This window comes from Saccopteryx bilineata, chromosome 11 (genome assembly GCF_036850765.1).
Source record: "Saccopteryx bilineata isolate mSacBil1 chromosome 11, mSacBil1_pri_phased_curated, whole genome shotgun sequence".
NCBI classification, from domain to species: domain Eukaryota; kingdom Metazoa; phylum Chordata; class Mammalia; order Chiroptera; family Emballonuridae; genus Saccopteryx; species Saccopteryx bilineata.
Genome location: NC_089500.1, coordinates 876,792 through 904,097, shown reverse-complemented (window position 1 = coordinate 904,097; position 27,306 = coordinate 876,792). Strand labels below are relative to the sequence as shown.

General features: G+C 45.5%; 1 protein-coding gene across 4 annotated transcripts in view; it reads left to right on the top strand.

Annotated features, from left to right (window-relative positions):
* The first annotated feature begins 16,975 nt into the window (after nt 1-16,975).
* The window catches only part of ATP9B (ATPase phospholipid transporting 9B (putative)), a 120,573-nt gene continuing 110,242 nt past the window's right edge, over nt 16,976-27,306 (top strand). For 2 of the 4 annotated variants that reach the window (XM_066246406.1, XM_066246407.1), the window contains exons 1-2: nt 16,976-17,268; nt 25,173-25,346. In XM_066246406.1, coding sequence (XP_066102503.1) covers nt 17,156-17,268; nt 25,173-25,346 — 287 coding nt within the window. In that variant the 5' untranslated portion in view covers nt 16,976-17,155. Of the gene's footprint in view, nt 17,269-25,172; nt 25,347-27,306 lie in introns of those variants that run through there. The other 2 variants (XM_066246405.1, XM_066246408.1) reach the window with 2 other exon arrangements.

Here is a 27,306-nt window from a genome sequence, read left to right as displayed (position 1 = left end):
GTAAACAAACAAACCATCAGAGACTGCAGCAAGCACTCAGCTCTTTGACTGGCCACTACAATAAATAATGACATCAGAGGAAACCAGAGCCCACAGATGGTGGACAGAAGGAAGATTTGTTCCTCAGCTTTATTGAGGTATAAGTTACATACCAAAGAACTCACTCATTTAAAGTGTACAATTCTGTGGTCTTGATATATTCACAGAGTCAAGCAGCATTACCACTGTCTAATTTTAGAAGATTTTCTTCACCCTTCCCCCAAGGAAGCCTGTGCCCATTAGCATCCCACACCCCTCCCCACATTCTGGGTTACCACTGAGCTACGTGTCGTGTCCACCAATTTGCTAATTCTGGACATTTCACATAAATGGAAGCATACACCATGTGGTCTAAGAAAGATTAATTTTCATTGTAATTTTAATAGCTATTCACCCAATCATAAGAACTGTTTTTATACTGCAACTTAAATTGCTATTTCCAACAAGAAGCAATAGAAGTCTCAGTAGAGATGTCAAGTTGCCCCAACAAGGGTCTGTGAGAAGTTCTTGTGGTTGTTGTAGCTAAAGCATCCCAGGACCCCTGTCAGGATGCTCACCAGCCACCTCCTCTCTATTGTGCATACAAACTGCATAATGAACAGGCAGTCACCATCTCTCTTGTAACGGAATAATTAGAATCTCAGTCAGCCTCCATGGGTTTCAACAGCCAAGCATTACCTGACACATCATAAGTATGCATTTTCTAAAGGCAGGCCCTTTTCAATTAAAGTGTATGTGTGTGCACACACAGACAGGTACACACACCTTCAGTGTCATGGTTTCCACTGCCTAGTGACCGTCTCTCTGTTGAAGGGCTGTCCTACCCTTCAACTTACTGCATTGGTGTCAAAAATATTCTGTCTTTTATTCCATAGATTTAAACTCTAAGAATTTTCCAATCTTGGGGGAGGGGAATCAAGAAAATAATACCTTCTGATCAACTTACAATTTTCATTTGTTTTTAATTTTCATTAGCACTCTTTATTGTGTATATATCTTGGTTATCATTCTACTTTTCCCAGCCTGTTGAATTCCTTTGCTGTATCAACTAATGCAATGATTGTCACAGACTAGTCTCACAGTAGAAACTAAAGTCAGAAATTTCCCATCAAGGTCATTTATACACAATCACTTAGTCATCCGCATGGAGAATCTTTATATTATGGTAATAGTTAACTTCCTTAGTAACTGCAATTCCATCTTTTTTTAAAAATGCAACATATAAACTTCAATGAACAAAAAAGTCAAACAGGCACTTATATTAAGAGAAAAAGTAACTCTGGAAGACATTTAATTTAAAACACTTTACAGTAACCTACTTGCAGTTGCATTTATCCGAGCTCTATTGCTGCGGAGAATACAGCTTGTGCACATGTATGGATGAATGAATTGTGCATTGTCAAGTACTCATGGAATTCTACCTTCTATCCACACAGACATTAAATTTGAAAAATTACTTAATTGAGGATCCCCAGATATATTTCGGTCTTGATGATCTTTTGGAAAATGTCACCTAAAGAGAAGAATATTTGGTTCTGGCTCCCAAATCATGTCACAAACCCAGCCTAGACTCTGCTGGACACTGAGTCAGTCCCCTGCACTCCTCTCCTGATATCAGATGGGTTTCGGGCACCTGTTTGGAAAGTTCTCCAGGTAACATGACACGCTGGTACTTATCGCGCTTGTCGAAAGTATTTGTCTGAATTATCGATCTGCTTGCGGACCACCCTGCCAGCAGCCAGCAGCACAAAGTGGGGGAGTGAGAGGCGGGAAGAGCGGCGCAGCTAAACCAATGCTCCGCGTTCAGCCCGGGCAGCGAGGCAACTGCTGCACTTCTGTCTTCGAATCAACCAATCCTATGTCCAGATTCAGTTCCAGAGATGATATACTAACCTTGTCACTCATCCAATTTGTAGAGTTCCTTTTTTAGAGAAGTGATTTATACCATATTACTGAAAACATGTTGAAAACTGTTGAATCCCATTGATTATGGTACTAAATTGGCAAATGGAAAGGTTACTACACGAATCTGTAATAAACCAGGACCATAGGACTGGGACATGTTCATTATGTTTGCGAGTCTTCGTGTTGTCCTGAAGAGCTTAGAAACGTTAGAGAACATTGTAGAGTGACCATTCCTACCCCAGGGCCCAGCGGTGTCATGCTGCTCCCACCTTGAACTCATCTGTGACTGGCAGGACATGGGTCTCTTTTCTCCTTTCCCACAGTTCCCAGCCCTGTGGTTGGCTAACCAAGGGGACACTCAGCTTTAAATATCTGCAGACTCTTGCTATTTAGTAACATCCTAAATAGCTATCCATGAGGCCACAGCTACATTTCCCAGTGATAGGTTTTGGGTAACAGGGGGCTTTTTTTTTTTTTTCTCTTGATAATTACAAAAAGATGATAACTCCATCTTAAAATGACTTAATTTGTACCAGGCACTAAGCTAAATCCTTAAAATAGATGATCTCGTTAACTCCTCATGAGGCTTGGTCAGGTGGTTGCTACTGTTCCTATTAAACAGAAGAGGACACTGGACAAAAAGGTCCACCAGCAGTTTGGGACTCATGCCCTGATCAAGGGGGAGGACTGATGTCTAAATCCACGCCATCAACCACTTCATCTCTCTGCTTCAACAAACATGTACGATTCTCGTAACAGAAGGACATTTTCCTTCTTTTAAAAAAGAAAAACAGGCCCTGGCCAGTTGGCTCAGTGGTAGAGCGTGCAGGAGTTGATTCCCGAGTTCAATTCCCGGCCAGGGCACACAGGAGAAGCGCCCATTTGCTTCTCCACCCCTCCCCCTCTCCTTCCTCTCTGTCTCTCTCTTCCCCTCCCACAGCCGAGGCTCCATTGGAGCAAACATGGCCCGGGTGCTGAGGATGGCTCCGTGGCCTCTGCCTCAGACGCTAGAATGGTCTGGCTGCAACAGAGAAACACTCCCTGGTGGGCATGCTGGGTGGATCCTGGTCGGGCACACACGGGAGTCTGTCTGCCTCCCCGTTTCCAACTTCAGAAAAATACAAAAAAAATAAATAAATAAAAAAGAAAAACACTGATAAGTGCTTTTCTTGGGGGGGGGGGGGTTCCTCAATTTTTGTGTTTCTTTCTCATGGAGAGCTTTTGGAGGTGGATGTGTGATACCAGTCACATTTTATACAACTTTTTTACGGTTCAGTTTTATACATTCTGAAAATAATCTTTAAAAGTTGCTTCTGGCCCTCTCAGGCCCTTGCTTGTCCTGCACGAATGCAGAGCCAGAAGGCTGTTTCGGTCTCTGCAGTTTCCCCATCAATGCACAGGTGGCCAGGCAGAGGCTTGGAGCACACTGGCACAGGCTGCAAGCCATTGGGCCCTCGAGTCCTGGCTTTTCTTTTAGAAAACAGTTATGGATGCATGTAATCAGTACCCACATTTTCGCATCCATTGTATAAAGATATCCAGTTTTGGGTCTCAACTTAAAACAAAGATATTTTCACAATATAAAATTTTTTGTGGAATTAACAGCCTTCGGCAAAATAAGCACAAGTGACTTACCAGATCAAAGAATGTCAACAGCGAGTGCAGAATGATGTGTGTGGTGATAAATTGTACCTGTCCTTCTTGGAAAGAAAGGGTCTCTTGCTTGTGCGTGAGTGGATGGGGACATGGTCAAGGACGAGCACTTGTGTTTCATGTGCGGCTCCTGGAAGCACTGCTCCATCCTTTGCAGAAAGTGGATGCAAATTACACCTAATAAAGCCATTCTGAATAATTGCTGCTGCTCGGCTCCCACACATTCAATGAGTTTGGGGTGAGAAAACAGGCACTTATGAACACGCAACACTGACAGATTCTGAGTCTGAGGCACCTTGAGGCAGTCCTGCCATTCTCCGCTGAAGTCAGACATGATTTTCTAAGAACGACCTCAGCTATGAGATCTGAGGTGCAGGTGACTCCGAGATCAAGCTGGGAAGGGCGAGACAGGCAGCCTTTAGCATGTCTGCAAGTCCTCAGAACACACCTCACACACTTGTGTCGTGGGAGAGACAGTGATGAGTGCTTTCACTGGATAATGGCTGGAAAGCGCAGGAGACCTTTGGGTTTTGAAGGGGGAAATAAGTTGTCTCAAGTATAGTGAGGACAGTAGGAGGGTCATTCATTCTGACAATCTTTGTTGGGAGCCCAGAAGCTCATTGCCAGGGGCCAAAGCCAGACAGCAAGCAGGAAGTGATTGGAGGGAGGAGAGGGCTGGCAACCAGCCCAGGAGATGTGGCCAGGCTGGGGAACTTGTTCTAGGAAAGCATGCTGGGTTGTGTGTTGAAACCAGAGGACAGAGGCCCAGCTGAAAGCCAGCTCTCAGAATGTGGATGAAGAGTTGTCAGACAAGGCACACAGCTCCAAAGAGCTCCCATCACCTTGTCCTGTTGGCAATGTCCCTCAACGTCTGACTGTTACAAGGCAGCCGGCCTGCAGTGCGGGCCAGGGTGATTGTCCTGGGAGACCAGAAGGGGTTCTAGGAAGTGTTTCAGAAGTCAGCCATGAGCACAAGAGGCAGCCCGGGTCAGGCCCGAGGGGCTGTGACTGTGGACAGGAGCCAGGTCAGGACAAGCAGAGGGGACCTGACCGTGGAAGGGCAGGTACACCCACAGTGAGATGGGCCCAAGGAGAGGCTGGGTCCACGATGGCATCCATGTAGGACTAGGGGCAGGAAGTGGCATGCATTTACCCATCCACATGGCAGGCATAGTCTACTGGACATCCACAGTGAATCTCTTCATTTAATCTGCATGGCCATCCATTTTGTAGATGGGGCCACTGAGACTTGGGAAAGTGACTGCCAAGTGAGCTAGGGTGGGAGGGGCCCAAACAGGACTCCACCAAGACTTGAAAGTAGTCACTCTCTAAAAAGAGAAGGTGGGAAGAGGCAGTGCAACTTGCCAAGGACAAGTGTTTCAGTGTCCTAACTGACAACCAGCAGATTGCAAATATGTCTCCATACCCTGGTAAAACCTCCCAGAGTAGATACTAGGTGTTTCTTATATTTGTGTCCCCACAGCACCTGATCCTCACCTTGGTACAAAACTGGAATGAAGAATCTTTGCTAAACTGAATTAGCAATGCAGAAATGGAGCAATTACAAGGTCAGAATTTGAAAAAGACTTGAAGGGTTTTCCTTTGCTTGTTTGTTTTAATGAAAGTCAGTGGGCTGTGAAAGAGAACTATCTAAGAGAGATAGGGATGATTTTTCTCAAAGTTATCATGGGAGGGAAATGACAAGCCCCTGGTGTTGCAGTGTCAGCTGCCAGTGAGATGAAGAGCTGTGTTACAATGTCAGTTGTTAAATAAGTTCAAGTTGTTACAGTGTCAGTTGAGTGAAGTGAGAAGCTCTGTTAAAATGTTAGTTGTTGAATGACTTCGAGTTGTTACAATGTCAGCTGGTGAGTGAGGTGAGGACCTGTGTTAAAATGTCAGCTGCTGCACTGAGTCAGAGTAAGGGAAAGAATGAGTCAAGTTCTTTTGGCAGTTAGGAGGCCACTGTGTCCTTGGAGACCAGTGTCCATGGAGTGGCCTATATTCAAACCACCTTAAAAGCATTTTGGTAGCAAATTGACAACCAAAAAGTGGGAGCAACTGTTTAAGGATATTATTTTAATGAGTAAGTTTTTTTTAAGTTACTTATTTATTTATTCATTTTAAAGAGGGGAGGGAGAGAGAGAGAGAGAGAGAGAAGATGGGAGTAGGAGCAGGAAGCATCAACTCCCATATGTGCCTTGACCAAGCAAGCCCAGGGTTTTGAACCTGCAACCTCAGCGTTCCAGGTCGATGCTTGATCTACTGTGCTACCACAGATCAGGCATGAGTAAGTTTCAAAATTAAGAAATATATAAAAAGATATTTAAACAAGATGAGTTTAGAACCCAGAGGTTCAGGCTGAACACCTTGCTTGAAGCACATAGCCGTAATGGATATGTCAGTTATAAAAATAGAAAATAAAAAAGGCACAACAGGGCTTAAAAACAGCAAAGTCAATGGACCAGAAACACAGAGAGGTGACAGTGACTCTGTTGCAGGAAACCACAGTCTGCTTGCTTCCGGGTCCGGAAAGTAAGCAATGGGAGTGGGAGATGGGCTCACTCCAGGACTTGGGTTGGGTTGCCCTACCTGGGGTGGATAAACCAATCAGCCAAACCAACCAACAACCAACAAAACCCTGTTGCTGACAGCTGCTTAGGACTGTAGGTGCTACTGAGTTTGGGGACATTCTAAACGATCCGTGTTAGGGGTGGCAGCTTGTAAGGTGTTTTTCCCCACTGAGGAAGAAGGAAGGGCATAGCCACGTCAGGGATTTCCCAGACGATGTTTTCTGGTCCAGGGGACAGGGGCCAGAGAAGTTGCATGGGGGAAACTGCGTGGGGAAAATTTAAAGGGTTGTTAGGGTAGTCGAGCTAATATGACATGGTGAAATTTCATTGGCTAACAGACGGTCACTCTTTTCCAAAGGACTCCTGGGAAGTTTCTTTTGGTGTACATGGGTGTGGGCAGTTCTAGCCAAAGTTCCTGGGTTGGGCTCCTCAGGTGACCTTCCCCCATTGCCCACCAACCTCACATTCCAACCTTTTATGTTAGATAGGGGTGCCGCTATTTGTCTGGCTACTTCCTGCTGGTTAGGGGCACCGTGGGAAGGGGAGGTCAGAAGGTGGTGGCTTTGAGGGGAGTCACGAGGAACATCTGTTTGACCGTGACTCAAGAAACTTCACGGATGCGGCCCTGTAAGAATCTAAATAAGAGGAGTAAATATGAGTGATATGCTGATAATTAGAAGAGGACCTAGGATATGGGCAGTCCAGGTGAGGATGGGTGGCTGCCATCAGGAGTTAAGTTGGTTGTAGGAGCAGAGATTCTTGCTCAGTTTCTCTTGCAAATGGTTGAGGACTTCGATGCTTTCTTTCTTCCATTGGGCCAGTCTCATTGAACAGTGTTGCTCTCTGTTTTAGCTCACTCTGGTGGCAGGTTCCTGGTGGGAGGGACAGGAGCGCCAACCTTTTGGTGAGCCAGAGACAGGTAGGGCCTAGTGGTTCTGACTGCCAGCGGTCCTGCATGGGGGCAAGCTTGAGGCAAGAGACATGGTTAGAAATGAGGGTAGTATTGATTATGGGGGAGTCCTTGGTAGTGAGGAAGATGTTGTCAGTTGGATAGTGGCTTCGAGACTGTGTAGAATGTCTCGACCCAGAAGGGGTACAGGGCATAATGGCATAATTAAGAATGAGTGCAAAAAGGGGATTCCATCCAAACTGCATTTCAGGGGTGGCATGCGAAGGGGAAAAGAAGAGGTCTCATCCACTCCCATAACCGAGACCTGTGAGGGAACTAGAGGTCCAGAGTGTGATCGCAAAACAGAGAAGGTAGCCCCCGTGTCCACAAGAAATGAGATAGACTTACCCGCTACCTGCAGCATTACCTGGGGCTCAGCTTGGGTGATGGGAGTCTCTGAGTCTGGGCCATGTCAGTCGTCCATTAGGCCTAGGAGTTCGAGCGGTGGGCCCACCTGGCTGGCTTGGCCTCCCATTTGTGTGGCTTGTTCTCCACATAGAGGTGCTGAGAAAGAGCCTGTTGCCCAAAAGGGGCAATCACTCCACCAGTGACCAGGCTGCTTGCAGTTAGGGTAGGGCTTAGTGGGTGGCCTTGGGCAGGGGCACTGCCAGGTCCAGTGACCCTCCTTGCCACATTTAAAGCAAGCTCCTGGTGGGGTTCCTCTTTGCCGCCCGGACTTGGGTCGGGCACCTCCTGTTGCTCTGCCAGCCTAAGAGCTGCCACAAGAGCCTGGGTTTGGAGCATTACCTTCTGCTATATGCAGGCCTGATGAACAGCCTTGGCATTTTTCTACTAGTTGCAACCATTAAAAACTTTAAATGCCATGTTCACAGGTCTTGGATAGGGATTTGGGGGTGAGAATAAGAGGAGGGGGGCTCCTGGGGAGCCCTGCACCAGATTCAACCAGAAACGCCAGAACCAGAGGCAGGACAGGGACAGGCCTTCCTGCAAGAAGCCTGGGGCTGGGCCACGGGGTCAGGAGTCATGCAAACTGGCATGAGGGCCAATGGCTGGCAGAGGGTGACTTGACAGAGGAGGAGCTTAAGAACACAGTGGAGAAAGGAGAGGCCCCTGGCCAGCAGGGGAGGAGAAAGAGGGACTGGTATTTGCAGGTGAATGAGAAACAGGATCCTGCGAAGGGAGGGCAGGGGGCTCCTGGAGGGAAGAAACTTGAGTGGAAGAGGTTTGCAGAGGGACCAGAGAGGGGTCCCGAGAGAGGGGCGCCCCTGGGGGTCAGGCAGGAGGAGGAGAGTTGGGGGTTGGCGAAGGAGGAAAGATCAGGAGCAGAGTGCTTAGGTGAGGTTTCTCTGGCCAAAAAGGGCCTGCACCGTGTAGCAGGCGGCACAGAGATTAGGACAGGAGCACAAATACTAGAAGCCCTGAATGTAAAAGATCTCCAACCATTTCCCAGTTCTTTGGTAATAGTTAAATTGGTGAGGATGTTAAAATCAAAAGTCCCTTCAGGAGGCCACCTGGTCTGGTTATCCAGTGGGTTCTATGGCCTGGCCACAGAGGAGAAGAACAGTTTCTTTTTCTTTAGGGAGGGAGAGATTTTGAATAAGGCATTCCAGGAGTGTTTTTGGATCAGATTTAGATTCCTGTGCCCCCCATGGCCACCCTCAGTCCTTGGAGTGATCAGAGATGAGAATTGGTGTCCCGCAACTCAAGCTCTGGCCACCAACGGTTAGGTAGAATGGAAGTGACCGGGATGTCTCCATGGGCACAGGCACACTCAGAACGGATAAGAGGTCCCTGACGCAGCTGCGATTACAGACAGGGAGTCTCAGCAGAAAAAACTGAGGGGAGGCTGGAGGCAGGAAACTTACCACACCATGTGCCAAAGTGGGTGTCAAGTCAGAAATCCTGGTTCTTCCTCGGAAGGGAAGGGAAGAGGAGCGTTCCTTGCGGACTTCAACTCCTCCCGGGTTTCGGCACCAAATGTTAGACTGAAAAGAAGACTGGCAACCAAAAGGTTTAAAGAATCAGGCTTTATTAGAAAGAAAACCTACGGGGCTGTCTCGAAAAATGAGAGCAGCCCCAGTTACAGCCTTAGGCCACATTTTAAGGGTTAGGTTAGAGAAGTAGGAAGGGTGGCAGGGCATGTGCTGATTGGCTGCTGCTATCACTGGGCGCAGGGGTGCTTTCCACTAATTATGGATGTTTGTACATTTTCAACCGTCAGCAGTTTCAACCATCCATGACTTCTCAGAATGGTGACATCAGACATTCCTTTCTGGTTGATTACCTGCCGCAAGCCCTGAAATGAAATTCATGCCGGCAGGTTAAAGAAATGAAACCTAAGATTCCCAACTATTTGATATGTTTATATAAAAAGGAGAGAGAATGATTCCCAGAGAGGCTCAAGGGAAAGGGGACAGAGGTCATCATCTTCTGTAACTTCTTCCTGCTGAGTAGGGGCGGTGAAGGGTTATGGCCTCTCTAAGGATTTCTCCCAGTGGGGAGTAGAGAGGTGAGTGATGGCTTCTTGCTGGGTAGGGGAGTATTTATAGGGTTCCATATTTTTCTGTTTCACGAGGGCAGGTTTCAGGGTTGGTGTGTAGGGTTAGGTAGATTTTTCCAATTTTCTGATTGGTGAAGGCCTGCATGCGGTTCTGTAAGAAGCTAGTGAACAAATGTAAGAGACAGGGTCCAAAAGCTAAAATAATAAATAGGAAAGTGAGTGGACCAATGAAAGGCAATAGTCAAGACACCCAGTTTGTGTGAAACCACTGATTCCAACATTCAGTTTGTTTTTCACGAATTCACTGGGATTGTTTCTTTAATTTGATTGCTGTGTCTTTAACTAGTCCTGACTGATTAAGGTAAAAGCAAAAACACTAGAGAGACACAAATATCTCCTTTCTCTGTCTGCCGTTAAGAGATCAAGTCCTCAGCGATTTTGTAGCGTGACAATGGCTAAGGAATTAATTTGATCCTGGAGTTTTACTAGGGTGGAGGCAATTTCTTCCAGGGAGTTTTGGAGGTCTTCAGAGAGAGAGAGAGAGAGAGAGAGAGAGAGTAGTAGTAATGAGACAGGGCAGTGGCCAGTCTCCCTGCCTCTAGACCTACTCTTGTAGAGATTCCTAAAGCAACAAGAAGAGGGATTACCTGTACAGCTTGTTTGGTCCTTATATTGATGAGTAGTGTACTAGGAATTGGAAGACTCATGGGATGAGATTAGGTTGATATTTGGGGTGAGATAGACTAGGGTACAGGTTCCTGTCCAATTAGTAGGGAGACACATATAGGTGTTGGTCCCACACAAGTAGAAAACCCCTGATTGAGTGAGGCAGGCTGAGAGGTGAATAGAGAATAGATGGACAAGGGGTCGGTTTCGTCCATCCGGCTCTGAACTCCAGATGGTCAAGGTGGAGGAAAGTGCAGCCCCAACTAGGGGGGAGATATGGTTAGAGGCCTGCTTTGAGCATTGCAATCGTGTGGTAGGGGTAGTGAGCCAGGGATATAGCTCTGGGGTGGGATAGGAGCATTTATGTTGTGAAGCTGTAAGAATAGGGGGTCCTATGAATCGAACAGGATTAGAAAATAATATGTTTGCTTCTGGAAAGACTTGATAGTTAACTCGATGATTCTGATGGTCTTTGTGAAATTGGATAGTTATTGTGGTGTTGCAGAGGTTAGAAGGGAGGTGACCCACTGGGACAGCACCTTGAGCAGTGAAGCATAAAGGCGCAGGTGAAAGCAGGGGGGGTTCAGGGTGACTGGTCCCCAAGCAGGGGGAATTTGAGGTTTTAATATGTTGAGCTGGGAATAATAGGTTTGATATATTTATTTTCTCAGTTGGAGGCTGAAGTGGGATAATCCCCTATAAGAGTGTCAGCTCTCTCAAAGAAGGAAGCCCCTTTTTTGGGTTTGGTATATGAGAACTGTCCGTAGAAGATGCGTGTTGTTGTTTGGGATGGGAAGGCAGAGTAGGCCATAGACATACACATCCAGCAATTAGCTGCATAGAAAGAAATAGCTTTAATTAAAAGTCTTTGAGTGAGGTTAAGAGAGTGTTCTATATACGTGTCCTCTAGGAGAGAGGAGATGAGGGCGGCATATGTAACACCCAGTAAGAGAGAAAGTAGAACTGGTGTTAGGAGATCAAGAACTGGGGGCATGGTGGTTGGGATTAGGGGTGATTAAGAGGAAGAGAAGAAGAAATTGAAAAGCTTCTGTTTCTTTTGGAGAAAATTCAAGTAGAGAACCTTGCCAGGCCAAGTCCGCATCCAATTGAGGAGTCCGTCAATTTCACTGGAGTGAGGCCTAAACCAGGAGAGGTCCTCGGAGGCCTGAAGAAGGAAGTAGAAGAATCTGGCAAGGTGGTAATTGACAGTTGCCTGTTGTGAGTGCCTGCTGGACTGGGCAGTATGGCAGGAAGGGTGAGTTGAAGTTAGTTAGGACTTTAACGCAAGAGTGTTCTGGTGGTTGTGGAGTATGGGGGAGTAGAGTGGCTGGATTTAGATTAAAACAGGGTTGAAAGGAGAATTCTGAATTTTTGAGGAAGATAATATGAAATTGCTGAAGATGAGAGGGAGAGATGATAGGTAGCCTTGTTGGAGACTAGGTCTTGTAGGTTATGGGATGATTTGATAATAACTTTCTGTCCTAGGGAGAATTTTTTGCTTTCGAGTGCCAGGAGGGCCGCAGCCACTAGGGCCCGCAAGCAGGGTGCCCAGCCCTTGCAGGTAGGATCAGGTGGTTTGGACAAGTAGGCAACTGGGGCGAAGGAAGGTCCCTTCTGGGGTCCTAATACTCCAAGGACAAGACTCTGTTTCTCATGGACATATAAGAGAAATTCAACTGGATGTCAGGAAGGTGTAAGGCTGGTGCCTGGAGTAAGGCCTTTTGTAACTTAGAAAATGGTGTTTTAATTGGGTATCTTGGATCTCGGGGCTCGTTAGAGTCCCCTTTGGTGGCCTCATAAAGTGGCTTAGCCAGAAGGCTGTAGTTTGGGATCCAAGACCAGAGAAAGCCAGCAATTCCTAGGAATGAAAGTAGTTCTTCTTTATTAGTGGGGGTAGGGATCGAGACTATCAGATGCTTTCGTCTGTGGTGATGGCTTTATGGCCTGGTGAGAATTGCAGTCCCAGGTAGGTAAACGGTTGTCTGTGAAAGCTGAACTCTGCAAGGGGATACTCTACAGCCTTTTTGTGCTAAGAAGTTTAGTAGTTTGTTTGTGTCTGCCCCTGGATGCTTCCCATGTAGGACTACAAAGGAGGAGATCATCTACATATTGTAAGGTAGTACTTTGGGGAAGAGAAAGGGATTTAAGGTCTGTAGCTAAGGCCTGACTGAAGAAATGAGAGCTATCCCTGAATCCCTGAGGGAGAACCCTCCAGGTCAGCTGTCGGGAGTGCATGGTATCCAGTCAGTCCAAGTAAAGGCAAAGAGGTTTTGGCATTCCGGATGAAGGGGAATGGTAAAGAAGGCGTCTTTAAGGTCTAAGACCGTGAAGAAGGTGGTATTTGAAGGAATAGTGGAGAGAATGGTGTAGGGGTTTGGTATCACTGGGATAATGGGCAATACCGCTGAATTAATAGCCCGCAAGTCCTGAACTAGGCAATAGGTACCGGGTTTGACTACTGGTAGGATGGGAGTGTTGTAAGGGGAATGGATAGTGGTAAGGATACCAGCCTGAATGAATTTAGTGATGAGGGGCTTTAGACCATGTAGATGTGTTTGGGAGATGGGGTATTGAGGGATTGATGGATATTTGGAGGGGTCTTTTAGAGTGATAATAATGGAGTTGTGGTGTGTTGCGATAGAGGGCTGATCTGTATTACAGACATGGGATCCACTTGGTTCGGGGAAAGAGGGGGAGAGAGGGGCAAGGGATTGGAGAGGGATGGGTCTGGATTACTGGCCGACAAAAGGAGAATATTGGAAGTTAGTGTTGAAGATTTTGGGAAAAGGTGAAGGGTGGAGCCAAACTTGGCAAGAATGTCTCTTCCTAGTGATAGGGTGGGACATTATGGTATAACCAAGAATTGGTGTGTAAATTGTGTTTTGTTTAGGATACAGGTGAGGGGAGGTGTGATTAGGGGGTTATTCTTGATGCCTGAAACTCCCGCTATGGAAGTGTTAGAGCAGCAGTTCTCAACCTGTGGGTTGCGACCCTGGCGGGTATCAAACAACCAAAACACAGGGGTCGCCTAAAGCCATCGGAAATACATATTTTATTTAAAAATGTATTGTATAATAAATATGTCGGGGTCACGACCCACAGGTGAGAACCGCTGTGTTAGAGGGTGAAAGGGGGCCAGTGAATTCAGGAAGGGTAGAGAAGGTGACATTGGTGTCTATGAGGAAGGAGATTACCTTACCTGCTACGCGAAGCTTTATCCTGGGCTCACCATTGGTAATTCGTACCAGGGCCTGTGACCCAAGGCTTCCTCAGTCTTTCGTTGCTAGGCCAAGAAAGTCAGCCACAGGTATAGAGGGGTTATTAGTTGTGGGAGTGGTTGGCCCAGTCCCTCTCTGGCGGCTGGGACCCGGCAGTGGACGAGGATTAGGGCATTGTTTAGCCCAGTCTCCTGTCTCCTTGCATTTAAAGCAGGGTCCTGGTGGCTTGGAAGATGGGAACGTCCTTTTGGGGTTTTTTGTTTTAGAGCCAGCTGGTGAGTTCCCTTGTAGGGCCTTAGCGAGCATGAGATAATTATCCTGGTCCCTCTTCCTTTAGTCCTCTTTCTCTTTTCCTCCCTGTTGTGAAAGACCTTAAAGGCCAGGTTTAAGAAATCTCTGTGAAGTCCCGGGCCTGTTTTCTAGCTCTTTTAGTTTTTTTTTCTGATGTCAGGAGCCAATTGGGAGATGAAATGTGAATGGAGAATGGTCCCTGCTGAAGTGGTGGGGTACATTCGGGAGAATTTTTGCAATGCCTGTGAGAGGCGTTCCAAGAATTCTCCCAGGATTTTTGTGGTCTTGAATGATTTCCTTGATTTTGTCATAATTGACAGCCTTGTTAGCCAATTTATTTAGGGCCTGTTGTAAATAATCTATCATCTGATCTTGAGCTGCCCGGTTCTGATGGCCTGCTTGGTAAGTCCAATTAGGGTCAGGAGTGGGGACCCCCGTAGTGCCTATTGGATTAGCATTGTTTCGAGTGTGGGCCTCATCTGTGATTTGTTGGGCAGTGGTCCAGACCCTGTCTTTGTCTGAGGAGGAAAGGGAGGTGAAGATAACGTGAAGGTCGTGCCAGGTTAGATCATAGGACTGGGTGAGGTGTTTAAATTCTTTCATATATGTATCAGGATGAGAGGAGAAGGAGCCAAGACGGCGCTCAATTTGGAATAAATCAGAGAGGGAGAAGGGGATAGCAACTCAGACAATTCCCTCAGCTCCTGCCACCTCCTGGAGGGGGTACATATTGGGTCGGGAGGAGACAGGAGGATTCCGATGGTGGGGAGGAAGATGGGGAGGAGAAATAGGGGGAGAGGAGGAGGAGGAGAGGGGTTGGTCTGCAGGTGCCAGCGGGTCGAGATAGGAGGTGGATCATGGGATGGATTATGAGGAGGAGGTAGGACAGGAGGTTCCAGGGCTCGAGGGGTGGAGTGGTCTGCTGGGTCAAATAAATCAGGAGAGAGAGAAGGAGGTAGGGGGTTGGGCATTTTGGCAAGAAGAACCTGGTAAGTGGAACAAGTAGTACAGAGCGAAGGACAAGAGCAAAGGTAGAAGAAAGCCTGAATGTAAGGGATCTCTGAGGCCTTCCCAGTCCTGTGGCAGAAATTATCCAGGTCTCGGAGGATGTTAATGTCAAAGGTTCTGTTTTCAGGCCAATGGGAACCATTATCTAATTTATATTGGGCCAGGCCGTATTACAAAAGAAGATTTTTTGTTTGTTTGTTTTAAGATCCACAAGGCCAAGTTTGATGAGATTTTTTAGGAGGCAACCTAAAAGAGTAGATTTTGAGGGTCGAGATTGGGAGGAGCCCATAGTGGGCTGAAAATAGGAAAAGAGAAGAGTGTCCTCAAACTCTTTTCACTATTTGTTTCATAGTAGGTAGAATGGGAGGAGGCCAGTTGTCACCAGGATCCTGGTTCCAGAGAAGAAAAGGGCAACTTGGCCAGGCGCCTGGACTTTTTAAGTAGTCCGTAGGGGCAAGTCACCCGGAGTCGTGTCCTCCCTAATCTCGGCCCGTGAGAATTAAGGGGGTTAATTGGGAGAAATAAAGGGAGCCTACTGGATACCAGAGAAGCCGAGGGATCCTTGCCTCTGGGTCGGCAGGGGTTCAAGATAGGGTTGGTCTGCTGGCCAATCAACCCACAATCACATGTCCAAACAGAATCAGGGAGTAAGCCCCTAACGAGCTGCCTCTGTCCACCGCTTCCCTGATTATAAACTTGGCCAGCAAAGGGGGATTATCCAGGCAGCCAATATGTAAGGTATTTTCGGCACCAAATGTAAGGTATTTTTCCCTGCTGAGGAAGAAGGAAGGGCGTAGCCATGAAGTGTGGAATAGTAAAAGATTTATTCAGGGTGCTTCTTGGGTGATGTTCTCTGATCTGCTGGACAGGGGCCAGAGAAGTCGCATGGGGGAAACTGTGGGGGAAATTTAAAGGGTTGCTAGAGCAGTCCAGCTAATATGATGTGGCAAAATTTCATTGGCTGACACACAGTGGCTGTTTTCCAAAGGACTCCTGGGAAGTTTATTTTGGCAGCATGGGTGTGGGCAGTTCCAGCCAAAGTTCCTGGGTCTGGCTCCCCACCTGACCTTCCCCCATTGCCCACTGACCTCACACAGCTGTTGTGTAGCCAGCTGCTTCACAGAACAAGTTGGGGTGGCTTCAGGCTCTTAGAGTGAGTGTCCTTTGAGACGCAAACAGCGTCTCAAAACAAACCACACTTTTTTCCAAGTCCCCATGAAACATTAGGAAAATGACGGGGGGGGGGGGGTAGCAGGATGGCTCACGAACACTATTGAACCTTCAGCATTTTGGATCTTGGAATATAAAATCTATTCACAGAATATATAGTTTTGAAATCGGACCACCAATTTAGCCAAGAAGAAAACCACAAAATTTAAAAATGTTAAGATTTCAGACCAAATTCCTGAACTTAAGATGAACAGTTTTAACATTGTGATAGCCAAGTTCAGAACTGTCTGGACTAGCCCACTCTCTGGAAGCAGCTTTTGGGAATAATGAAATCTTAAATAAGAAAAGCTAGAAAAACAACTTTAAGCGTAGGAGAAACTTGAACATATTTGTGTGTAGATGACTGAAAGTAGGCATTAAAACCATCAGAAATGGGTGGAGCAGGTTCTCAATCGGAACCCAGTCGTCTGGGTTGGAGACGGCGTCACCCTCCGAGGAGGGGTTAGGAACAGGATCCGGGTGCCCGGGAAGGAAGGGCTTCATCCCTGGAAGGAAAGCACACTTGAAAAAGGTCAAGGCCTCCTTGGGCAGTTGCTGGAGGCCCGGGCAGCCAGGGCCGCGGAAGCGTTCAGCATCCCGGAGCTCGGCGGGCTGCTGGTGCCTTCGTGAAGCGCGGTTTTCCTCCCGCGCACACTGACCGCTCACCCCGGCTCCCGCGCTGGCGCTGGCCTGGTCTGCGGGTTCCCTGCGGTGCAAAGCGCTCAGCCTAGGCGCCACGTGGTGCCGCCTGCCGCTCGGCCTCCACCTCCTAGAGGCGGGGCGCACGTGCGGAGGGCAAGTCGCTCGACGCCACCGCCCCTGGGACAAATGGGCGGGGCTCCAGGCCAAAGTGGGCGGGGCCCCACGTGGTGCCCTCCGCCGGTTCTCAGAGAAGGTCTCAGGAGCATGCGCACACGGCCGAGCGGGACGGGACCCTTCGCGCTCTAGGGAGGCCGACCTGCGGCGCATGCGCAGCCCGTACCCACTGCCTCCACTTTCAGATTCGTCGCGCGGTGCTGTCATCGGTCCCCGCCGCGAGGTGACGCCATCAGGCTCCGACGAGCTAGCGGCGGGGCAGGGCCGGACTGTGGGTTGCAGCCTCAGCGGTTAGAAGCTGAGGGACAGGGCGGGAAAACGCGGCGAAGGCAGGGGAACCGGACAGCGGCGAGGAGCTGGCGGCCCGGACATGGTGGACCGGATTCCTCTGTACCCGGTGCGCAGCGCGAGCGCGGCCGACCGGAGACGCGCGGCCTACCTGAGCGCGGCGGCGCCCGGGCCGCGGGCCGAGCGGCCCAGCAGGTAACGACGGCCCGCACTCTGCCTGGCCCTCCGCCACGCCCCGGGCCGACTGGCACCGCGCCCCGTCCGTGTGCCGCCCCCGCCCGACCGCGCGGACTGGCGGTGTCCCCGAGACACGGGCTGTGACGGCAAGGGCAGCGCCCCCCGCTCGTGCCGGGCACGCGCTCAGCGAGCGGAGCGAGTCGGGAAGGCCGGCGCCGGGCAGCCACGGGGCGGGCTGAGTACGTGCGCGCCGTGGTTCTAACTTCATTTGTTTTGTTCCCACCCAGACAGAAGACTGCATGTAAAACACGACATAGCAGTTAGAAACAGAGACTTATAGAAAGGGAAACTGTTACCTTTTTGTAGTCATCGAACTTTTATTCCCGAGGGATTCGAATAGTTTGGGATATATTTTTCTTTTCTTTTTCTTTTTTTTGGTTGAGAATTAGGCATTCCAGTGTTACAGAGACGGACTGCATCTCGGTGCGTTGACTTGACTGGCCGTGTGATCTTAGGCACCTTGATTGGACATGAACCCTAATTTCCTCCGCGACCAGTGGGGAATAATATTCTTCTCATGGGGTTGTCGAGGGTCACGGGAGAGCCCAGGCAGACGCTGGGGTTCAGTGCTGGACCAGAAGCAGTGTTTCTCCTCCCTTCGCTGTTGCTACCTGTGGGAGTGAGTGCGTTAGTCATCATCTTAAAGGGTTGCTTTTCGGAAGTGGGCGACCTGTTTCACTAGAGGGTTCCATAAACAGTTTGGGTCTGTCTTTGCTTTATGTTGTTGAGGCTCTTTCGTTTGGTGTGGACACATTTCAGACCCTCTGTCTTCCAGGTGGGTTTCTTTTATTGTGCAAAGTTCCTCTGTGTCTCTGGTCCTTTTCTTTGCTGTGAGGTCTATTCTCTTATTAGGTAGTCATGTGGCCACTCCTGCTTTCTGTGGGTTCATGTTTGCATGGTGTCAGCCTTCAGCCTATCTGCATTGTGAGTCTGAACTGAATTTCACGTTGGATTGTGTTTTTCCGTTATGCACGCCACTCAGCCAATCTCTGTTGATGGGTGGATTTGAATTATTTACATTGAAGGTAATTATCAATACAGTAGAGTGTAAGTGTGCCATGTTACTGCATTTTCTGCTTTTTTTTCCAGCTCTCATTCCTCTATTTCTCTTCTTCCTTTCGGTTACTCGAATTTCTTTTGTTTTCTCTACTGTGTTTTTGCATGTGGATCTTTGTATAGTTTTTGTAGGGTCTGGGCATTGCAACACACATGTGAGTTACCATGATGGCAGACTGATGTCTGTGTTTTCCTACATGGACTGAAGTGTGGAAATCTGATGTCTCTTCTGGTCTCTTGACCCAACCTCTCCGCACATTTTAAAATTATGCCCTGAGTATCAGACAGTGTTATACTGTTGAAATCATTGAACGTAACATGTAAAACTCATGATGGGAAGTCCATTGAATGTCCCCATATTTTTGCTCTTTCAGTTGTCCTTCTTTCCTGATATTCTAGGATTCTATTTTCTTTTTTACTGAAAGCACTTCTATAGTCAATCTTGAAATTCTTTTTAATTTTAGAATGTCTTTATTTCATTCCAGAAGGATAGTTTTACTAGATACAGGATTTTTGGTTGACAATTCTTAACTCTTGAAAACTTGTTTCACTTTCTCCCATCATGCACGAATCTATTAGAAATCTGCTGTTATTCAAATTGGTGCTGTAGGGAACATGTCCTTTCTCTTGTCCACTTTCAAGTTTTTTCTTTCTTTAGTTTTCAAAAGTTAATTGTGTTGGACCTTGGTGTGGATTTCTCTAGATTGACGTTTGGTATTCATTAAGCTTCTTGAATCTGTTGGTTTTAGTTTCACCAAATTTAGCAAGTTTTTAGCCATTATTTCTTCAAGTTCATTATTCTTTCTCCTCTCCTTTCAGAAATCCAGTGCTACAAAAGTTGGATCTTTTGTTAGTGTTACATAATTTACTTAGGCTCTTTATTTTTAAAGGGGTTCTCTTTTCTCTGTGTTGTTTAGATTGTGTAAATTCTGTTTATTTATTTATTTATTTGTATTTTTCTGAAGCTGGAAACGGGGAGAGACAGTCAGACAGACTCCCACATGCGCCCGACAGGGATCCACCTGGCACGCCCACCAGGGGCGATGGTCTGCCCCTCCAGGGCGTCGTTCTGTTGCTACTAGAGCCACTCTAGCACCTGGGGCAGAAGCCAAGGAGCCATCCCCAGCGCCTGGGCCATGTTTGCTCCAATGGAGCCTCGGCTGCGGGAGGGGAAGAGAGAGACAGAAAGGAAGGAGAGGGGGAGGGGTGGAGAAGTAGATGAGCACTTCTTCTGTGTGCCCTGGCTGGGAATCGAACCCAGGACCTCCGCATGCCAGGCCGACACTCTACCACTGAGCCAACCGGCCAGGGCCAAATTCTGTTTATTTGTCCTCAAGTTCCTTATATCTGTCCTCTGTCATTTTCACTCTATTATTGATTTCACCTAGTGAAGTTTGATTTTTACTATTGTGTTTTTCAGTTTTATAATTTCTATTTGTTTCAAGAGAATTTGTAATTGGTTGTTGAAGTATTTCTGTGTTTTCTGGTTAAAATGCTCATAACAGAATTTCAGTGTCTGATTTCATCTTAGTTTTGGTTGTCAGTTGTCTTGGCTGATTTACATGAATGTTCCTGGTCTTGGTATGACTGATGGTTTTCACTTGTATCTTGGATATTTTGTCATTCATGTTAGGAGAATGTGGGTCCCTATTGAAAGTTTGAAATCCATTGTCTTAGTATGCTCACAGAGGAGTGCAGCCATCACCAGCCAACAGAACACATTGTCAGCTCCAGGCACCCACACCTCCTCGCTGCCCACCTCTTGTCCTCTTTTCCCTGCCCCCACCATCTGCAACATACTTAATAAAACGAACCATTTTGAAGTGTACTATTGACTTAATAAATAGCAAATCACTAATTTCAAACTTCTTTATTTTTTTATTATTTTTTTCCATAGAGTCAGAGAGAGGGATAGATAGGGACAGATAGATGGAATGGAGAGAGATGAGAAGCATCAGTCATTAGTTTTTTGTTGTGACACCTTAGTTGTTCATTGATTGCTTTCTAATATGTGTCTTGACCGTGGGGCTACAGCAGACCCAATAACCCCCTACTCAAGCCAGCGACCTTGGGTCCAAGCTGGTGAGCTTTGCTCAAACCAGATGAGCCCACACTCAAGCTGGCGACCTCGGGGTCTTGAACCTGGGTCCTCCGCATCCCAGTCTGACGCTCCATCCACTGCACCACCACCTGGTCAGGCACTAATTTCAAACTTCTAAACTATAAAGTGAATAAATTAAAGTTTTATATAAAAATCATGATTTTAATAATATTTCTATTTTGAGAAATGTGTGCTATATATTAGAATACAACTAAAAACAAGAAGTGGAATTTAGTGGCCATATTTCAGAAAACAAATATTTATATTATGTTGAGTTTCCATGTTGTCAATTAAAAGCTAGTTATTATAAAACCAGCTTTGATATAGGCTTTTGCTTTATGAACTTTGAAAGCCTTTTTCCTTGACCATTATAGTGTCATTTTGTGCTCTTTATGTACAAGGAATTGTAGTAGTGTATTTTAAAAGTTCTCAAGTTTTCCTTGAAGTATAATTCTTTTTAAATTTTACTATAATCATACCAGTTTAGGACACAATAGATTTAAAATACAATGTTGGTAAGTTGTTACAACTTGTTTAAAAATTTTTATCATTGGGTTTATATTTTATGAAAATTTCCAGGGGAAGAAGAATAAGATGTGATTTGAGAATGGTTTAATAAATTCTAAAACATTTAATATCACATTGTTTATTATAAAGGATGAGAGTGTTTCTTGTATATGCATATGTATATGTATATATCTATATGTATAGGTGGGGGGGTGTCATCGGGTTACAACACAGTTCCATTCCTATGTCAGTGACGTAACCTGAATTTTGGTGTAAGTTGAAACACATCCTAGCCTAACACAAACAGAACACTTACTCTTTTAACAGTCCAGAATGACGTAGCCGAGTGTACTGGGGACACCAGTCCCTCACTCACACCTGGCATTACTGTGTATCCTTCTGCCATGTGCAACCAAACTAGTTTGCCCACATAGTCCATAAGTAGATGCTAACGGCATAAGCCGAAACACTCCTCAATTTTTTAAAGTTTCTATGGGAGTGAGCATTGTAAACCTGAAATGTTGTCAAGAGGGCTGAAACCCTAGGACCCCCTGTAGATGTATGTGTTACTAGGTAATGAAATGCTGTGCACCCCACATAGATTTTAATAGTTCATGAGGAATGCAATTATGCATTAAGATAATTTTCTATAAAGTCATGTGAAGCATCAGTTTCTTGCATTGTTACAGCTTGAGTAAAAAGTAAGGTATTTGTTAACTTGGTAATTTTCCATTTGTGTCATTTAGATAGTGCCTTTGTCATTTAAATTGTCTTCTATATGTGAATGAAGAACAAATGACATTGGTCATGGTTTTGTGTACAGGTGTCTGTTAGTCCCTTCCCTTGCTCCTCTTTGCAATGTGGCTCTTGGCCCTGCCAAGAGGTATTTGCAGTATCATAATAGTTAAACTTTCATGTTTAAAAAGAGACTCGTGCTGAGAACAGATGGCTATTGTCTGATTTTCTCTGAAGTATTTCTTGGCAGAGACAATATAAATTTTTTTTTTTTTTTTTTTTTACAGTGACTGAGAGAGTTAGAGAGAGGGATAGATAGGAACAGACAGACAGGAACAGAGAGAGATGAGAAGCATCAATCATTAGTTTTTCGTTGCAACACCTTAGTTGTTCATTGATTGCTTTCTCCTATGTGCCTTGACTGTGGGACTGCAGCAGACCAAGTAACCCCTTGCTCAAGCCAGCAACCTTGGGTCCAAGCTGGTGAGCTGTGCTCAAACCAGATGAGCCCACGCCCAAGCTGGCAACCTCGGGGTCTCGAACCTGGGTCCTCTGCATCCCAGTCCGACTCTCTATCTACTGCATCACCGCCTGGTCAGGCGACAACATAAATTTTTTAATGTGAGTTTTCATGTTCTGAGTGTCTATATGTAGTTGTTTTTTGTTTTTTTTTTGAATCTTGTAAGTTTTTATAACTATGATGTGGATCTAAAAATATTTTACTAGTTGTAAAGATGAAACTTTTCCTCTGCTATGGTGGTTTACAGTTGAAAAGTTTTTCTAAAGTACAGAATGATTCTTAAGATAGCATTTTATCTAAGTGCTCAGGCCCAGTATTCCTTGAAATCGGAGACATATTCTTAAGAACTATAAAATTTCCTCTAAAGTGGATCTGTAGTGCACTCAAGTTTACGACACTATTTAAGCCTGCTTGACAGAAATATTTCACCTAATTTTCTACAACGGACCGTGTGATCACTCAGAGTTGGTGATGGGTACATCATAGTTTTAGGCAACTGTCCTGTGCTAACTGGCCCCCTTATCTTTAAATTTCTGGATTGGCATCGACATAACATTAGATATTGTACCGTTAACTCTAGTTTAGAGGTTTGTCTCAGTTTATATATAGCATTGGTGTAATTCCTTATGTCAAGAAATTAGTATTTAAGTTTCTCACAGATTGTTTTAGATGAGGAGCTCCAAAGTAACTGTGTCCACAGTTCACGTGTGGCCCTCGCAGCGTGAGGGGCTGACTGCCTCTTGTCCCTGTGGCTTGTGTTGCTAAGGTCAAGGCATGCTTTTCAGGCAGGTCCTTCTTTCTTTCTTTACTGTTCTACTATTTAGCCCTTCTGCTGCTGTGGGAGGGCAAGTCCCCATTTCTCTGGTTGTCCTACGGTTTTGCTACTTACGAGTGAGTCATTGGTGACAAAATTGAACTTGGAAACTATATTTGATAAAGGAAACTTACACATTTCTTTATAGTGCTTTTTTTACTGTACTAACATGCAGGCAAAAGGGAAATGTTTATTCTTTCTTAAAGAAAGTTTAAGCATTAGGCATATTTTAAATGTATTCCTCTTTGCTTAAGGATCAGTTGACATCTCAGAAATATTTCTCATCAAAATGGAAACAATGAAACTGTTATATACTTAAGATAAAAATGTGAGTTTAAGCTAGTTATTGTATTGATCTACTCTTACTTTAGATACATGAGAATTATGTCCCTTCCAGTACTCCAGTGTTTTGTTGACAAGTCCTCATTTTTTAAAACCTTTGGCCTCAGTCGGGATAGATAGTTGTCTTCATTTCTTATATGGCAGTACTCTTGGGTTTGCTATCTTGCGTTCTGTCGTCTTTGTTCACATTGTTTTTACTCGTTTTAAGAATATGTTTCCAGAATTATACTTAATTGCTGGAAACGTTGATTTTTCTTGAGTGACAAACCAATTAAGTGTATATGACACCAGGCAACAAAGACACTTAAGATTCTCTGCTTAGCCTGTCTCTGAAAAAAATCCATTATTCATCATCTTATTGTTTTTTAAATACTGAGGTAAAATCTTCAATACAATAGGAAAATTGCTTTGGAAATGGGGTAAATTGCTTGCCAGTTCAAAGGCTCCATTTCTGAAGCCTGAAGTCGAGGTTACTAAACTGGTGCTTCTCGTACTCATTATCTGTTAGACTCATTGTGCTGCTTTTCTGGAGTTAGAAGTGGGTAAGATTGAGACTTCTGCTAAATGCAACACAGTAGCCAGAGGAACTTGATGAAAAAGACCAAAAATCACATATATGTATGCTATATTATATTTGAGTGGGGTATTGAATTTTAGTTGCATTTTGTATAAATATTCATTATCTAGTTAACTTTTTTTTTTTGTATTTTTCTGAAGCTAGAAACGGGGAGAGACAGACAGACTCCCACATGCGCCCGACCGGGATCCACCCGGCACGCCCACCAGGGGGCGATGCTCTGCCCCTCCAGGGCGTCGCTCTGCCATGACCAGAGCCACTCTAGCGCCTGGGGCAGAGGCCAAGGAGCCATCCCCAGCGCCCGGGCCATCTTTGCTCCAATGGAGTCTCGGCTATGGGAGGGGAAGAGAGAGACAGAGAAGAAGGAGAGGGGGAGGGGTGGAGAAGCAGATGGGCGCTTCTCCTGTGTGCCCTGGCCGGGAATCGAACCCGGGACTTCCACACGCCAGGCTGATGCTCTACCACTGAGCCAACCGGCCAGGGCTATCTAGTTAACTTTTTAAAGAAGTCATATTGTAGAGAGAACAGGGGGAAAAAAGGAAGTTTTAAGAGGAAACATCAATTCTTTTAGGCCTGTATATAATATAATTTTTTGTCTAAAATGACTTGTCACTGTGGTCGGGTCCTTCTGTGGTGGCATTGCTAATACCCGGAAGTGTTTGTGGAGGGTTGTATGGCAAGGCCAGGACAGGGCTCGTTTTGATTTGTACAGCAAGGTGTTCAAAAGAGGGGTGCAAATAAGTGACCACTACGTCTGCCAACGTACTTATTTTCAACAAAATGTCTTCTGCCTTATTGCTTTTAGTGAAAATGTGACATTCAACCATGTATTTAACCAAGTCTAATCATTGATATTAAAATTTTCCCATGCTCTTTGGATGTACTTTTAAACAGTACAGTATGGTGATGGTCATCTTTAGAAATGAATCTTGTATACATTTTAAATTTTCATGTGATAGTGAGAACCTGTGGTTAAAGTTTACTTAGATTACCCCCCCCCAAAAAATACTTAAAACCTTTTTTACTTATTTTTTTAGAGAAGAGGGGGGGGGGAGAGAGAGAGAAATATTGATTTCCTGTTTTCATTGGTTGATTCTTGTTTGTGCCCTGACTGGGGCAGTAACCTACTGGGCCTCCCCAGAGAGGGCAATAAAAGGCTTTTGATGCATCCCCACAAATTCTCCTCTGATCTGTCCTTACCTTTAACCAGGTACCAGCTGGAAGATGAGTCTGCCCATTTGGATGAAATGCCACTAATGATGTCTGAAGAAGGCTTTGAGAACGATGAAAGTGATTACCACACGTTGCCGCGAGCCAGGGTCAGGCAAAGAAAACGAGGGCTGGAGTGGTTCTTCTGCGGAGGGTGGAAGTTCCTCTGTACCAGGTGTGTGGGCCGTGGCGCCTAATATCCTGAGTGTTGAGCTGCATCGTTATCTTAAGCAGAAGCTTAGCTTTTAACGTACCTACATTAAACCAGAGAAGAGATGTCATGGAGAGTATTAGTACCATTCATCAGAAAACCAAGCAGTGCTAAACTCAAAGGCATGGAAAGTCAAATTTACTTTTTTTGTGAGACTTTTTCTTTTTTAGCAATTAAAGTTTTTTTCAGTTATAGTTTATATTCAATATTATTTTGTATCCTGCATAGTGGATAGAAAATTATGACCTTTACAGATGTTTTGATGTTTAAAAATGGAGAAAATTTGTGATTTTGTAATTAATGCACGGTAAAATTAAATCTGTTCCCTGTATTAACGGTTTTTAAATCGTTTCTTTCCCTTCCATCTATAATTGTACTCCCATCCAAAAGATAGATCTGGATCTGTAAAATGCAATTTAATTGCACTGTAGCTATGCATATTATTTGACTTGAATGCTTTGACTTGGAATAAGAGCCTTCTGTTTATTTAACCAGAAAGAAATGAAATAAGAATTCATATTTTAACAAGTTTACTGGTGGTTGAGATAAACTGATGTTGTATGTGATGTGAATTAAGTGTGTTCACCTCTGACTTCAGAGACCGATATGTGAGAGCACATGACAGTTACAGGCCACACCAGAAACTGAGGCAGGGTCGGACTTGAGAAAGACCAAAGCCCTTCTCTTTGCTCTGGGCTGGGAATTGCTGGATAAGGAGGTGTCTCTGTAGGCTAGACCCTGATTTGCAGTCTTGAAGTGGATGCATGCCCAGTCTCACTTTCCTAAAGGGCCTGTGGCGAGAGGATCACCAGCTCCAGAAGGCTGAGAAGCCATACCTCCTGTTCATAGAGAGTCAGTGAGGAACCACAGAGCCCGTCCAGGAGGTGCTGACAACACTGAGGAGGTGGCTGGGGTGCTGGTGGGCAGAAACCACAAGGACACAGTTTTATGTGAGTGGTGTGCACTTCAAAAGAATGAAGTGGTACCCATGCTGCCCAACAGTTGGTGAGAATTACAGACTTTTTTTTTTTCTGTGGCAGAGATAGTGAGAGTCAGAGAGAGGAACAGATAGGGACAGACAGACAGGAAGGGAGAGAAATGAGAAACATCAATTCTTCGTTGCAGCCCCTTAGTTGTTCACTGATTGATTTCTCATTTGTGCCTTGACCAGGGGGCCACAGCAAACTCAGTGACCCCTTGCTTGAGCCAGTGACCTTGGGTCCAAGCTGGTGAGCCTTGCTCAAACCAGACGAGCCTGCGCTCAAGCTGGCGACCTCAGGGTCTCGAACTTGGGTCCTCCACATCCCAGTCCGATGCTCTATCCACTGCACCACCGCCTGGTCAGGCGAGAATTACAGACTTACAATGTGTTCAGTTTCTGCACAGTGCTGAATACATTGTTAAAATGGTTATTTTTGTTTTTTTTAACAGGGTTTTGTATTTACCAAATGGAACATAGCCAAATTTTGGATTTCATTTGTAATATTATTTTCTTAAGGAAAATATTATATTTTAAAATGTAGATGTTAACAGCAGAAACACCCATGTTTGGGGGACATTAACACAGCTCAATAAAATATACTAGACATGTATATAAAGTCTTAGTCAACTGTGGTCACGTGGCGAAGCCACCTGTGCCATCATGGCAGGTGTTAGTCTAAATGACATTACTGACCTGAGGTATTGCACAGTCTTGTTCAGTGGGCAGCTGCTGTTCCAGGAAATTATTACCATATTAAAAACTGCATCTTACAGAACAAATTGTGTATTTAGCAACTTAACTTGGTCTTATTTTATTTCTTACAAATTTTCTGTTTTAGGTATTTGCTACTTTTTTTTTTTTTTTTGTATTTTTGTATATTTCTGAAGTTGGAAACGTGGAGGCAGTCAGACAGACTCCTGCATGCGCCCGACCGGGATCCAC